Genomic DNA, 15,382 nt, shown 5'->3' on the forward strand with positions numbered 1-15,382 from the left:
AAACTTAAATTGTTGCTTGTCTCCAAGCAACTGAAAATCAAATAGGATAAAAAGAAGAGAATATACTATAAATTCTAAAATATCAATGGACTTAGCTCAAATCAGATGAGCGGGACTAGTAGCTTTTTGCCTCTGAACAGTTTTGGCATCTCACTTTATCCTTTGAAGTTCAGAATGATTGGCATCTATAGGAACTCAGAATTCGGATAGTGCTATTGATTCTCCTAGTTCAGTATGTTGATTCTTTAACACAACTACTTTATGAGTCTTGGCCGTGGCCCTAAGCACTTTATTTTCCAATATTACCACCGGATACATAAATGCCACAGGCACATAACTGGGTGAACCTTTTCAGATTGTGACTCAGCTTTGCTAGAGTCCCCAATTATAGGTGTCCAGGATTCTTAAGCACACTCTTTTTACTTTGGATCACAACTTTAACCGCTCAGTCTCAAGCTTTTTACTTGATACCTTCACGCCACAAGCACATGGTTAGGGACAGCTTGGTTTAGCTGCTTAGGCCAGGATTTTATTCCTTTAGGCCCTCCTATCCACTGATGCTCAAAGCCTTGGATCCCTTTTACCCTTGCCTTTTGGTTTAAAGGGGTACTGGCTTTTTGCTCTTGCCTTTTGGTTTAAAGAGCTCTTGGCTTTTTCTGCTTTCTTTTTCTTTTTCTTTCTCTTTTTTTTTTCTTTTATTTTTTTTGCCCTTTTTTTTGCAAGCTTTTCTATTCACTGTTTTTTCTTGCTTTAAGAATCAATTTTATGATTTTTTAGATTATCAATAACATTTCTCTTTTTTCATTATTCTTTCAAGAGCCAACAATTTTAACCTTCATAAACAATAAATTCAAAAGACATATGCACTGTTCAAGCATTCATTCAGAAAGCATAAAGTATTGCCACCACATCAAAATAATTATACTAAACTCAAGGATGAATTCGAAATCATGTACTTCTTGTTCTTTTGTTTTTAGAACATTTTTCATTTAAGAAAGGTAATGGATTCATAGGATATTCATAGCTTTAAGGCATAGACACTAGACACTAATGATCATGTAATAAGACATAAACATAAATAAAAATAAAGCATAGAGAATGAAAAAAAAAACAGAAAAATAAAGAACAAGGAGATTAAAGAACGAGTCCACCTTAGTGATGGCGGCTAGTTCTTCCTCTTGAAGATCTTATGGAGTGCTTTAGCTCCTCAATGTCTCTTCCTTGCCTTTGTTGCTCCTCCCTCATAGCTCTTTGATCTTCTCTAATTTCATGGAGGAGGATAGAATGCTCTTGGTGCTCCACCCTTAGTTGTTCCATGTTGGAACTTAATTCTCCTAGGGAGGTGTTGATTTGTTCCCAATAGTTTTGTGGAGGAAAGTGCATCCCTTGAGGCATCTCAGGGATTTCATGATGAAGAATTTCTTCATGCTCTTGTTGAGGTCCATGAGTGGGCTCTCTAGTTTGCTCCATCCTTTTTTTAGTGATGGGCTTGTCCTCTTCAATGAGGATGTCTCCCTCTATGACAATTCCAGCTGAATTGCATAAGGTACAGATGACTTGGCCACAACTTTATAGAAGTGGTCTTGATGGATCTTTGAGATGAATCTCTCCATCTCCCATGACTCAGAGGTGGAAGCTTTTGCCTTCCTTTTCCTCTTTCTAGAGGTTTCTCTGGTCTTAGGTGCCATAAATGATTATGGAAAAATAAAAAGCAATGCTTTTACCATACCAAACTTAGAATGTTTGCTTGTCCTCGAGCAAAAGAAGAAAGAAGAGAGTATAAGAAGAAGAAATAGAGGAGATAGAGGGGGTCTATAGGTTCGGCCAAGGGGGGTGTATTGTGTATGATGTGTGAAAAGGAAGGAGTGATGGTTTAAATTTGAGTGGGTGGGTGTAGGTAGGTTGTATGATGGTTTTGGAGGAGAAATTGAGGTGATTGGTGGAGGTTATTTTGGGAAAGAGTGTTATGAAAAAGTGAGAGAGAGAGAGAGAGAGAGAGAGAGAGAGAGAGGTGCGGTAGGTGGGGATCCTGTGGGATCCACAGATCCTGAGGGGTCAAGGACTTATCATCTCTGCTCCATTTAGGCGTGTAAAGGCCCTTAGAGTGCAATCCTGGCGTTTAACGCCAGACTGCTGCTTGTTTCTGGCGTTAAACGCCAGCTTTTCTCCCTTTCTTGGTGTTTAACGCCAACTTGGTGCCTGTTTCTGGCGTTTAACGCCAGCTTGTAGCTTGTTTCTGGAGTTAAACACCAGCTTGATGCTTCTTTCTGGCGTTAAACGTCAGTCTGATGCTTCTTACTGGTGTTTAAACGCCAGTAAGTTCTTCCTCCAGGGTGAGCTATTTTTAATGCTGTTTTTCATTCTATTTTTGATTTTTCAGTTGTTTTTGTGACTTCACATGATCATCAACCTGAAGAAAACATAAAATAACAATGGAAAATAAGTAGATATAATTAAATAACATTGGGTTACCTCCCAATAAGCACTTCTTTAATGTCAATAGCTTGACAGTGAGCTCTCATGGAGCCTCACTGATAATCAGAGCAGGGTTGGGGCCTCTCAACACCAAACTTAGAGTTTGGTTGTGGCCTCCCAACACCAAACTTAGAGTTTGAATGTAGGGGTTTTGTTTGACTCTGTTCTGAGAGAAGCTTCTCATGCTTCCTCTCCATGGTTATAGAAGGAGAACCTTGAATCATAAATACAAGGTAGTCCTCATTCAACTGAAGGACCAACTCTCCTCTGTCAACATCAATCACAGCTTTTGCTGTGGCCAGGAAAGGTCTGCCAAGGATGATGGATTCATCCTCATCCTTCCCAGTGTCTAGGATTATGAAATCAGCAGGGATGTAAAGGCTTTCAACCTTCACTAGCACGTCCTCTACTAGTCTATAAGCTTGTTTCATGGATTTGTCTGCTATCTCTAGTGAGATTCTTGCAGCTTGTACCTCAAATATTCCTAGTTTCTCCATTACAGAGAGGGGCATGAGGTTTATCCCTGACCCCAGGTCATATAGAGCCTTCTCAAAGGTCATGGTGCCTATGGTACAAGGTATGAAGAATTTTTTCGGGATCCGGTTTCTTCTGAGGTAATGTCTGTTGAACCAGATCACTTAGTTCATTGATGAGCAAGTGGGTTCATCCTTCCAAGTCTTATTACCAAATAACTTGGCATTCAGCTTCATGATTGCTCCTAGATATTTAGCAACTTGCTCTTCAGTGATGTCTTCATCCTCTTCAGAGGAAGAATATTCATCAGAGCTCATGAATGGCAGAAGAAAGTTCAATAGAATCTCTATAGTCTCTGTATGAGCCTCAGATTCATTTGGTTCCTCAAAGGGAAACTCCTTTCTGTCCAGAGGACGTTCCGTGAGGCTTTTCTCACTGGGACTCAAGTCCTTCTCACTCTCTCCAGGTTCGGCCATGTTGGTCATGGTTATGGCCTTGCACTCTCTCTTAGGATTTTCTTCTGTATTGTTTGGGAGAGTACTAGGAGGAGTTTCAGTAATCTTCTTACTTAGCTGACCTACTTGTGCCTCCAAATTTCTAATGGAGGACCTTGTTTCATTCATGAAACTTAGTGTGGTCTTAGATAGATCAGAGACTATGGTTGCCAGGCCAGAATGGCTCTGTTCAGAATTCTCTGTCTGTTACTAAGAAGATGATGGAAAAGGCTTGCTATTGCTAAACCTATTTCTTCCACCATTATTATTGAAGCCTTGTTGAGGCTTCTGTTGGTCCTTCCATGAGAAATTTGTGTGATTTCTCCATGAAGGATTATAGGTGTTTCCATAGGGTTCTCCCATGTAATTCACCTCTGCTATTGCAGGATTCTCAGGATCATAAGCTTCTTCTTCAGAAGATGCTTCTTTAGTACTGTTGGATGCAACTTGTAATCCATTCAGACTCTGAGAAATCATATTGACTTGCTGAGTCAATATTTTGTTCTGAGCTAATATGGCATTCAGAGTAATAATTTCAAGAACTTCCTTCTTCTGAGGCGTCCCATTATTCACCGGATTCCTCCCAGAGGTGTACATGAACTGGTTATTTACAACCATTTCAATGAGTTCCTAAGCTTCTGCAGGGGTTTTCACGTGAAGAGATTCTCCTGCAGAATGGTCCAATGACATTTTTGACAACTCAGATAGACCATCATAGAATATACTTATGATGCTCCATTCTGGAAGCATGTCAGTAGGACATCTTTTGATCAGTTGCTTGTATATTTCCCAAGCTTCATAGAGGGATTCTCCTTCCTTTTGTCTGAAGGTTTGGATTTCCACTCTAAGCTTGCTCATCTTTTGAGGTGGAAAGAATTTGGCCAGGAAAGCACTGACCAACTTATCCCAAGAGTTCAGGCTATCCTTAGGTTGTGAATCCAACCATGTCCTAGCTCTGTCTCTTACAGCAAAAGGGAAAAGCATAAGTTTGTAGATCTCAGGGTCAACCCCATGAGTCTTAACAGTGTCACAGATTTGCAAGAACTCAGCTAAAAATTAATGAGGACTTCCAATGGAAGTCCATGATACTTGCAATTCTGCTACATTAGAGAAACTAATTGAGGCTTAAGCTCAAAGTTGTTTGCTCCAATTGCAGGAATTGAGATGCTCCTTCCACAGAAGTCAGAAGAGGGTGCAATAAAGTCACCAAGCATCTTCCTCGCATCTCCACCATTGTTGTTGGGTTCTGCCATGTCTCTTTCTTTTAAAAAATTTCTGTCAGGTCCTCTCCAGAGGGTTGTGCTTTAGCTTCTCTTAGTTTCCTCTTGAGAGTCCTTTCAGGTTCAGGATTAGCTTCAATGAGAATGTCTTTGTCCCTGTTCTTACTCATATGAAAAAGAAGAGAACAGAAAAGAATAGGAATCCTCTATGTTACAGTATAGAGATTCTTTTATGTGAGTAGAAGAAGAGAAGAATAGAAGAAGGAGAAGAGAAAAATTTGAATTTAAATTAAAATAAAAAGAAAATATTTTTGTTTTTATTTTAAAATGGTTAGTATTCGAAAATTAAGAAAAGAAATAAAATTAAATTAAAATTTGAAACAATTAGTTAATTAAAAAGAATTTTGAAAAAAAATGGGGGTTTTCGAAAATTAGAGAGAGAAAAGTAGTTAGGTGGTTTTGAAAAGGATAAGAAATAGCAAAACAAACAAAAAGTCAAGTGGTTAATTGAAAAAGATTTGAAAATCAATTTTGAAAGGGTGAGAAGTTAGAAAAGATTTTGAAATTGATTTTGAAAAAGATATGATTGAAATTGAAAAAGATATGATTGAAAATTATTTTGAAAAAGGTTTGAATTGGAAATTAAAAAGATTTGATTTTGAAAATTGAATTTGATTACTTAACTAACAAGAAACTAAAAGATTGAACCTTTCTTAATATGCAAGTAACAAACTCAAAAATTTTTTTGAATCAATCACATTAATTGTTAGTAAAGATTTTGAAAAATATGGAATAAAATAAGAAAAAAATTTTTGAAAATCAATTTGAATTTTCGAAAATATGAAAGAAAAAATGAAAAAGATTTGATTTTTGAAAAAGATTTGAAAAAGATAGAATTTTTAAATTGAAAATTTGATTTGACTCATAAGAAACAACTAAATTTTGAAAATTTTTTGAAAAAGTCAACTCAAATATTCGAAATTTATGAGAAGAAAAAGGGAAAGATATTTTATTTTTGAATTTTTAATGAGGAGTGAGAAAAAAATAAAAATGATGCAAAACATAAAAATTCAAGATCAAAACACATGATGCATGCAAGAACACTTTGAATGTCAAGATGAACACCAAGAACACTTTGAAGATCAAGATGAACATCAAGACTTATTTTTTGAAAATTTTTAAGAAAAGAAAAAAAATGCAGGACACCAAACTTAGAAATTTTCAAACTTTAGACACTAACAAATTGAAAATGCATATGAAAAACAAGAAAAGACACAAAACATGAAAATGCAAAGATCAAACAAAGAAGATCATCAAGAACAACTTGAAGATCATGAAGAATAGTTTCATGCAGGTGTTCTTCAAAAATTTTAAAGAAAAATTAAAAAGATGCAATTAACACTAGACTCAAACAAGGAACACAAAAATTTTGTTTTTTTTTATGATTTATTTATTTTTTTGTAATTTTTTGAAAATTAATTGGAAAAGAAAAATAAGGATTTCAAAATTTCTAATGAGAATTCCAGGAATCATGCAATGTTAGTCTAAAACTCCGGTCCAAGAATTAGACATGACTTACTAGCCATCCAAGCTTTCAGTGAAAGCTCCGGTCCAAAACACTAGACATGGCCAATGGCCAGCCAAGCTTTAGCAGATCATTACATACAAAAGCTAAATTGCTGAGAAAGACAAAAAAGCTCTTCTAATGATAGTTGAAACCTCGGTCCAAAGGATTAGACATGGCTTAACAGCCAGCCAGGATTCAGAATATCACCATGAAACTCTAGAATTCATTCTTAAAAATTATGAAGCCATAGCATAATTTATTTATTTTTTTTTGAAAATTTTTCGAAAATAAAAATAATAAAAAAACTTAAAATTAAAATAAAATTACCTAATCTGAGCAACAAGATGAACCGTCAGTTGTCCAAACTCGAACAATCCCCAGCAACGGCGCCAAAAACTTGGTACACAAAATCGTGATTGTTCATTTCCCGGCAACGGCGCCAAAAACTTGGTACGCACGTTCATAATCTTAATTCTTTTTCACAACTTCGCACAACTAACCAGCAAGTGTACTGGGTTGTCCAAGTAATAAACCTTACGTGAGTAAGGGTCAATCCCACGGAGATTGTCGGCTGGAAGCAAGCTATGGTCATCTTGTAAATCTCGATCAGGCGGATTCAAATGGTTATGGAGATTCGATAATTAAAATATAATTAAAACATAAAATAAGATAGAGATACTTATATAATTCATTGGTGAGAATTTCAGATAAGCGTATGGAGATGCTTTGCTCCTTCTGAATCTCTGCTTTCCTACTGCTTCCATTCAATCATTCATACTCCTTTCCATGGCAAGCTGTATATTGGGCATTACCGTTGTAAATGGCTACTTCCCGTCCTCTCAGTAAAAATGGTCCAAATACGCTGTCACCGCACGGCTAATCATCTGTCGGTTCTCGATCATGTTGGAATAGGATCCAATGATCCTTTTGCGTCTGTCTCTATGCCCAACACTCGCGAGTTTGAAGCTCGTCACAGTCATCCCTTCCTAGATCCTACTCGGAATACCACAGACAAAGTTTAGAATTTCTGGATCTCAGGAATGGCTGCCAATAATTCTAGCTTATACCACGAAGACTCTGATCTGAACCAGGAGCCCAAGAGATAAACGCTCAATCCAAGGTAGAACAGAAGTGGTTGTCAGGCATGCGTTCATAGGTTGAGAATAGTGATGAGTGTCACGGATCATCATATTCATCATGGTTGAAGTGCAAGCAAAAATCTTAGAGTAGGAATAAGCTTGAATTGAATAAGAAAATAATAGTACTTTGCATTAATTCATGGGGAACAGCAGAGCTCCACACCTTAATCTATGGTGTGTAGAAACTCTACCGTTGAAAATACATAAGTGATGAAGGTCCAGGCATGGCCGAATGGTCAGCCCCCTAAACGTGATCTTTGAACGTAAAATTATTCAAAGACTAACCAGATATGTAAAATAAATCACTAAAAGTAGTTTTTATACTAAACTAGTAGCTAGGGTTACATAAGATAAGTAAATGATGTAGAAATCCACTTCCGGGCCCACTTGGTGTGTGCTTGGGCTGAGCATTGAGCTTTTATATGTAGAGACTCTTTTTGGAGTTAAATGCCAGGTTGTAGCCTGTTTCTGGCGTTTAACTCTAATTTGTATCCTGTTTCTGGCGTTTAACTCCAGAATAGGGCAGGAAGTTGGCGTTTGAACGCCTGTTTGTGTCATCAAAACTCGGGCAAACTATGGACTATTATATATTTCTGGAAAGCCCTGGATGTTTAATTTCCAACGCAATTGAGAGTGCGCCAATTGGGCTGCTGTAGATCCAGAAAATCCATTTCGAGTGCAGGGAGGTCAGAATCCAACAACATCTGCAGTCCTTCTTCAGCCTCTGAATCAGATTTTTGCTCATGTCCCTCAATTTCAGCCAAAAAATACCTGAAATCACAGAAAAACACACAAACTCATAGTAAAGTTTTGAAATGTGATTTTTATTTAAAAACTGATAAAAATATACTAAAAAGTAACTAAAACATACTAAAAACTATGTAAAAATAATGCCAAAAAGCGTATAAATTATCCGCTCATCATTCACCTCTGCTATTGTAGTGTTCTCAGGATCATAAGCTTCTTCTTCAGAAGATGCTTCTTTAGTGCAGCTTGCAATCCATTCAGACTCTGAGAAATCATATTGACTTGCTGAGTTAATATCTTGTTCTGAGCCAATATGGCATTCAGAGTATCAATTTCAAGAACTCCCTTCTTCTGAGGCATCCCATTGTTCACAGGATTCTTCTCAGAGGTGTACATGAACTGGTTATTTGCAACCATTTCAATGAGTTCCTGAGCTTCTGTAGGGGTTTTAACGTGAAGAGATCCTCCTACAGAATGGTCCAATGACATTTTTGACAACTCAGACAGACCATCATAGAATATACTTATGATGCTCCATTCTGAAAGCATGTCAGTAGGACACCTTTTGATCAGTTACTTGTATCTTTCCCAAGCTTCATAGAGGGATTCTCCTTCCTTTTGTCTGAAGGTTTGGATTTCCACTCTAAGCTTGCTCATATTTTGAGGTGGAAAGAATTTGGCCAGGAAAGCACTGACCAGCTTATCCCAAGAGTTCAGGCTATCCTTAGGTTGTGAATCCAACCATGTTCTAGCTCTGTCTCTTACAGCAAAAGGGAAAAGCATAAGCCTGTAGACCTCGGGATTAACTCCATTGGTCTTGACAGTGTCACAGATTTGTAAGAATTCAGCTAAAAACTGATGAGGATCTTTCATTGGAAGTCCATGAAACTTGCAGTTCTGTTGTATTAGAGAAACTAATTGAGGCTTAAGCTCAAAGTTGTTTGCTCCAATTGTAGGAAGTGAGATGCTTCTTCCATAGAAGTTAGAAGAGGGTGCAATAAAGTCACCAAGCATCTTCCTTGCATTTCCACCATTGTTATTAGGTTCGGCCATGTCTCCTTCTTTTTCAAAAATTTTTGTCAGGTTTTCTCCAGAGAGTTGTGCTTTAGCTTCCCTTAGCTTCCTCTTCAGAGTCCTTTCAGGTTCAGGATCAGCTTCATAATGTTCTTATCCTTGTTCCTGCTCATATGAAAAAGAAGAGAACAGAAAAGAAAATATGGAATCCTCTTTGTCACAGTATAGAGATTCCTTATGTGAGTATAAGAAGAGAAGAATAGAAGGAGGAGAAGAGAAAAACTCGAACACAGAGAAGAAGATGGGGTTCGAATTATGAGTAGAAGAGAAGTGTTAGTAGATAAATAAATAAATAGAAGGAGATGAGAGAGGGGGGAGAAAATTCGAATTTAATTTAAACTAAAAGGAAAAAATATTTTTGTTTTTATTTTAAAATGTAGTTAGAATTTGAAAATAAAAAAGAGAAATAAAATTGAAATTAAAATTTGAAACAATTAGTTAATTAAAAAGAATTTTGAAAAAGTGTATAGGAGTTTTCGAAAACTAGAGAGAGAAAAATAGTTAGGTGGTTTTGAAAAGGATAAGAAATAGCAAAACAAACAAAAAGTCAAGTGGTTAATTGAAAAAGATTTGAAAATCAATTTTGAAAAGATAAAAAGTTAGAAAAGATTTTGAAATTGATTTTGAAAAAGATATGATTGAAATAGAAAAAGATATGATTGAAAATCATTTTGAAAAAGATTTGAATTGGAAATTAAAAAGATTTGATTTTGAAAATTAAAGTTGATTACTTGACTAACAAGAAACTAAAAGATATGATTCTAAAATTTAAAGATTGAACCTTTCTTAATAGGCAAGTAATAAACTTTAAAATTTTTGAATCAATCACATTAATTGTTAGTAAAGAATTTGAAATTATGAAATGAAATTAAGAAAAAAAAGACTTTGAAAATCATTTTTAAAAGTTTTCGAAAATATAAGAAAATGAAAAAGATTTGATTTTTGAAAAGGTTTTGAAAAGATAAGATTTTCAAATTGAAAATTTGATTTGACTCATAAGAAACAACTAGATTTTAAAAATTTTTGAAAAAGTCAACTCAAATATTCGAATTTTATGAGAAGAAAAAGGGAAAGATATTTTTTTATTTTTAATTTTTTAATGAAGAAAGAGAAAAATAATAAAAAGACTCAAAACATGAAAATTATGAATCAAAATACACAATGCATGCAAGAACACTTTGAATGTCAAGATGAACACCAAGAAAACTTTGAATGCCAAGATGAACACTAAGAACTTATTTTTGAAAATTTTTAAGAAAAGAAAAACATGCAAGACACCAAACTTAGAAATTTTCAAACTTTAGACACTAACAAATTGAAAATGCATATGAAAAATAAGAAAAGATACAAAACATGAAAATGCAAAGATCAAACAAAGAAGATCATCAAGAACAACTTGAAGATCATGAAGAACATTATGCATGAGTTTTCGAAAATTTTTTATGAAAAAGTTACAAAGATGCAATTGACACCAAACTTACAATTTGACACTAGACTCAAACAATAAATATCAAATTTTTGGTTTTTATAATTTTATTAAATTTTTTTATATTTTTCGAAAATTAATTGAAAAAAAATAAGGATTTCAAAATTTCTAATGAGAATTCCAGGAATCATGCAATGTTAGTCTAAAACTCCGGTCCAGGAATTAGACATGGCTTACTAGCCAGCCAAGCTTTCAGTGAAAGCTCCGGTCCAAAACACTAGACATGGCCAATGGCCAGCCAAGCTTTAGCAGATCATTACATACAAAAGCTAAATTGCTGAGAAAGACAAAGAAGCTCTTCTAATGATAGTTGAAACCTCGGTCCAAAGGATTAGACATGGCTTAATAGCCAGCCAGGATTCAGCATATCACTATAGGAAAATTTATTTTTTTTTGAAAATTTTTCGAAAATAAAAATAATAAAAAAGCTTAAAATTAAAATAAAATTACCTAATCTGAGCAACAAGATGAACCGTCAGTTGTCCAAACTCGAACAATCCCCGGCAACGGCGCCAAAAACTTGGTGCACGAAATTGTAATCTCTAGCAACGGCGCCAAAAACTTGGTATGCATGTTTATAATCTCAAATTCTTTTTCACAACTTCGATACAACTAACCAGCAAGTGCACTGGGTCGTCCAAGTAATAAACCTTACGTGAGTAAGGGTCGATCCCACGGAGATTGTCGGCTTGAAGCAAGCTATGGTCACCTTGTAAATCTCAGTCAGGCAGATTCAAATGGTTATGGGATTTTGATAATTATGATATAAAATATAAAATAGGATAGAGATACTTATGCAATTCATTGGTGAGAATTTCAGATAAGCGTATGGAGACGCTTTTGTTCCTTCTAAACCTCTGCTTTCCTACTGCTTTCATCCAACCATTCATACTCCTTTCCATGGCAAGCTGTATGTTGGGCATCACCGTTGTCAATGGCTACTTCCCGTCCTCTCAGTGAAAATGGTCCAAATACGCTGTCACCACACGACTAATCATCTGTTGGTTCTCGATCATGTTGGAATAGGATCCATTGATCCTTTTGCGTCTGTCACACGCCCAACACTCGCGAGTTTTAAGCTCATCACAGTCATCCCATCCCAGATCCTACTCGGAATACCACAGACAAGGTTTAGACTTTTCGGATCTCAATCATGGCCACCAATAATTCTAGCTTATACCACGAAGACTCCGATCTTTCGAAATGGAGGCTAAGAGATAAACGCTCAATCCAAGGTAGAATGGAAGTGGTTGTCAGGCACGCATTCATAGGTTGAGAATGGTGATGAGTGTCACGGATCATCACATTCATCATGTTGAAGTGCAAGCGAATATCTTAGAATAGGAATAAGCTTGAATTGAATAAGAAAACAATAGTACTTTGCATTAATTCATGAGGAACAGTAGAGCTCCACACCTTAATCTATGCTGTGTAGAAACTCTACCGTTGAAAATACATAAGTGATGAAGGTTCAGGCATGGCCGAATGGCCAGCCCTCTAAACGTGATCTCAGAACATAAAATTAGTCAAAGACTAACCCGAGATGTGAAATAAATCACCAAAAGTAGTTTTTATACTAAACTAGTAGCTAGGGTTACATAAGATAAGTAAATGATGTAGAAATCCACTTCCGGGCCCACTTGGTGTGTGCTTGGGCTGTGCATTGAGCTTTCATGTGTAGAGACTCTTTTTGGAGTTAAACGCCAGGTTGTAGCCTATTTCTGGCGTTTAACTCTGATTTGCAACCTGTTTCTGGCATTTAACTCCAGAATAAGGCAAGGAGTTGGCATTTGAACGCCAGTTTGCGTCATCAAAACTCGTGCAAAGTATGGACTATTATATATTGCTGGAAAGCCCTGGATGTCGACTTTCCAACGCAATTAAGAGCGCGTGAATTGGGTTTTTGTAGCTCCAGAAAATCCACTTAGAGTGCAGGGAGGTCAAAATCCAACAACATCTGCAGTCCTTCTTCAGCCTCTGAATCAGATTTTTGCTCAAGTCCTTCAATTTCAGCCAGAAATTACCTGCAATCACAGAAAAAAACACAAACTTATAGTAAATTCCAGAAATGTGATTTTTATTTAAAAACTAATAAAAATATACTAAAAACTAACTAAATCATACTAAAAACTATGTAAAAATAATGCCAAAAAGCGTATAAATTATCCGCTCATCACTTTCCATTTGTACCCACCAAGTGTTTGATAAAATGCTTGGTTGGATGTTAGAGTAGATTTTGAGCATTCTTGGCTTGGAAAGAGTAATTAGGTGATCTTGAGTCATGAAAACCCAACCTATGTTGGTGACCTAGAGTTGTTAGCTAATATTGTTTCCATTGACGCTAATCTTTTGCTAATTCAATTAGTAAGTTGATTAGGACTTTTGGATTAAGATTAGCTAGTCTTATTAGACTTTCTCCGAGTATGAGGATAACATGGTACCTTCCTCCATCGTCGGGGATGACGTAATAAGATAAATTTTTGTTATTATTGTGATATGATTGATTAGTCTTGTTTGACATTCTCCCTATGTGAAGATGACATGATACCTTCTTCCGTTTATTGGAGTTAACTAAATAAGATGAATTAATCATTGTATGACTAGGATAGAAAGCCTATTATCTCAATTCTTGCCATGAATGTCTCTCTTTATTAATTGCTTTATTTAATTGCTCTCTTTACTTTTTTTGTCATTTAATTTCTTGCCCTCTTACCAATCAAAACCCCCTTACATCCTTCATAGCCAATAAGCATACACTTCATTGCAATTCCTCGTGAGATGACCCGAAGTCTAAATACTTCGGTTATAAATTCATTGGGGTTTGTACTTGTGACAAAACTATATTTTAATTTGATGTGAGAGTTGTTTGTTGGTTTGGAGCTATGCTTACAACGAAGTTCTTATTTCTATAAGAGAAATTCCTAACCAACACGATTCTTGCTATCACTCCTCATTAACTTGTGCTTTAATACTTGCCACTTGTCCACTTATCAAGGTGATAGCCTTGCATTCCTTTCTTGGATTTAGAATTGTGTTACCAAGAAGGCTATTAGTAGTCTTCTGATCAAGTTCATTAACTCTTGTGGCTATTTGACCCATCTGAATCTCCAAATTCTTGATTGATGCTCTGGTTTCCTGCACAAAACTCCTCATCATCTCCCAATTAGAATCTTCTTGGGATTTCAAATTTGCTTGCAGAGGTGGTTGTTGTTGATGACATTGAAATTGGCGGTTATTGTGATTGATCTGTTGGAAGCCTCCCTGAAAATTATTATTAAAATTCTGTGGCCTCTGAGGTTGCTCTCTCCACCCAAAATTTGGGTGATTTTTCCACCCCTGATTGTAGGTCTGAGAATAGGGATCATTATTGGGATTTCTAGGAGCACTCCCCATGTAATTGACCTGTTCAGAAGAAGATTGAGTATAATCATAATTAGCATTTTGCACAAAATTACCTGTCATGTCATAAGAGACCTCTTGAGATGGATTTTGGGTATTGATAGCTGAGACTTGCATGCCACCCATCTGCTGAGTAAGTAAATTTATCTGCTGAGACATAAGCTTGTTCTGAGTAAGAATAGTATTAACAGCTTCCATTTCTAACACACTTCTCTTCTGAGAAGTCTCTGAGTTCACAGGATTCCTGTTAGATGAGTATAAATATTGGTTGCTAGCAACCAATTCAATCAGCTCAATAGTCTCCTCCGGTGTCTTCTTCTTATGCAATGAACCACCTGCGAAATTATCTAGGCACATCTTAGACATTTCACCTAAACCTTCGTAAAAGATATCTAGTTGGATCCATTTGGAGAACATGTCTGGAGGGCATTGCCTAGTCAGTAGCTTGTATCTCTCCCAAGCTTCATAAAGAGTTTCACCATCCTTCTGCCTGAAGGTTTGAACCTCCACCCTAAGCTTAGTCAGCTTCTTTGGTGGGAAAATTTTAGTAAGAAACTCAGTAACAACCTTATCCCAAGTATCCAAGCTTTCCTTGGGTTGTGAATCTAGCCATAGTTTTGCTCCATCCCTCAGAGCAAACGGGAAGAGCATGAATTTGTACACCTCTGGGTTCACTCTATTTGTCTTCACAATATCACAAATCTGCAAAAAATTAGAAATAAATTGATTTGGGTCTTCGTGGGAAAGACCATGATACTGGCAGTTTTGTTGCACCAGGGTGACCAATTGTGGCTTCAGCTCAAAGTTGTTCGCAGCTATAGGAGGCACCACAATGCTTTTTCCATAAAGATCTGCAGTAGGAGCAGAGTAAGAGCCGAGCACTCTCCTTTGTTCTTCATTCCTATTCGGATTTGCCACATTGACATTAACAGCATTATTAGGATCCATCGTGGAGTCTGCAGCCTTGCAGAGTCTTGCTTGTTGCAAATGCCGCCTGAGAGTCCTTTCCAGTTTAGGATCAACGTCTAAGAGAGGTTCCTTGCCTCTGTTCCTGCGGATACACAGACAAAAAACAAGAAAAGATGGGATTTTCTACGTCAGAGTGCAGAGAAGTCCTTGTGAGGTAACCTGTGTAAATAATAAAATAAAAATACTAAATAAAATAAAAAATAATTTTCGAAAATGCAAACGGAAATTAGACAAAAATTTTCAAAAATTAACAGGAAAAATAAACAAGAAAATTAAAATAAAATTAACTAGGTGACACCAAACTTAATTTCAAAAATTAAGGAAAAATATTAGCGGAA

At 36.2% G+C, this 15,382-nt stretch overlaps 1 protein-coding gene and 2 non-coding genes across 3 annotated transcripts; 2 read left to right on the forward strand and 1 right to left on the reverse strand.

Moving 5' to 3' along the window:
- Window positions 1–8,659: 8,659 nt before the first annotated feature.
- Window positions 8,660–8,767, forward strand: LOC148566977 (small nucleolar RNA R71). Its single transcript, XR_015882445.1, has one exon. It is a non-coding gene; the product is annotated as a small nucleolar RNA R71 (small nucleolar RNA).
- A 5,091-nt stretch (window positions 8,768–13,858) lies between these two features.
- LOC148566978 (uncharacterized) lies at window positions 13,859–15,023 on the reverse strand. The gene is made up of 2 exons (XM_088484502.1): window positions 13,987–15,023; window positions 13,859–13,937 (listed from the first exon to the last, which is right to left on the reverse strand). The coding sequence occupies exons 1-2, from the start codon at window positions 15,021–15,023 to the stop codon at window positions 13,859–13,861; spliced, it is 1,116 nt and encodes a 371-aa protein (XP_088340628.1).
- On the forward strand, window positions 14,488–14,594 carry LOC148566979 (small nucleolar RNA R71). The gene has a single exon (XR_015882667.1). It is a non-coding gene; the product is annotated as a small nucleolar RNA R71 (small nucleolar RNA).
- Window positions 15,024–15,382: the final 359 nt, after the last annotated feature.

This window comes from Arachis ipaensis, chromosome B4, assembly GCF_059453495.1.
Source record: "Arachis ipaensis isolate K30076 ecotype BB chromosome B4, ASM5945349v1, whole genome shotgun sequence".
Taxonomy (NCBI): domain Eukaryota; kingdom Viridiplantae; phylum Streptophyta; class Magnoliopsida; order Fabales; family Fabaceae; genus Arachis; species Arachis ipaensis.

Excerpts from the sequence above, each read along its gene's own strand:
- LOC148566978 (XM_088484502.1), bottom strand. The coding sequence starts at position 15,023 with ATGGATCCTAATAATGCTGTTAATGTCAATGTGGCAAATCCGAATAGG. Across the intron at positions 13,938-13,986 it reads AAAAATCACCCAAATTTTGG|GGAGGCTTCCAACAGATCAA; the intron begins GTGGAGAGAGCA and ends AATAATTTTCAG.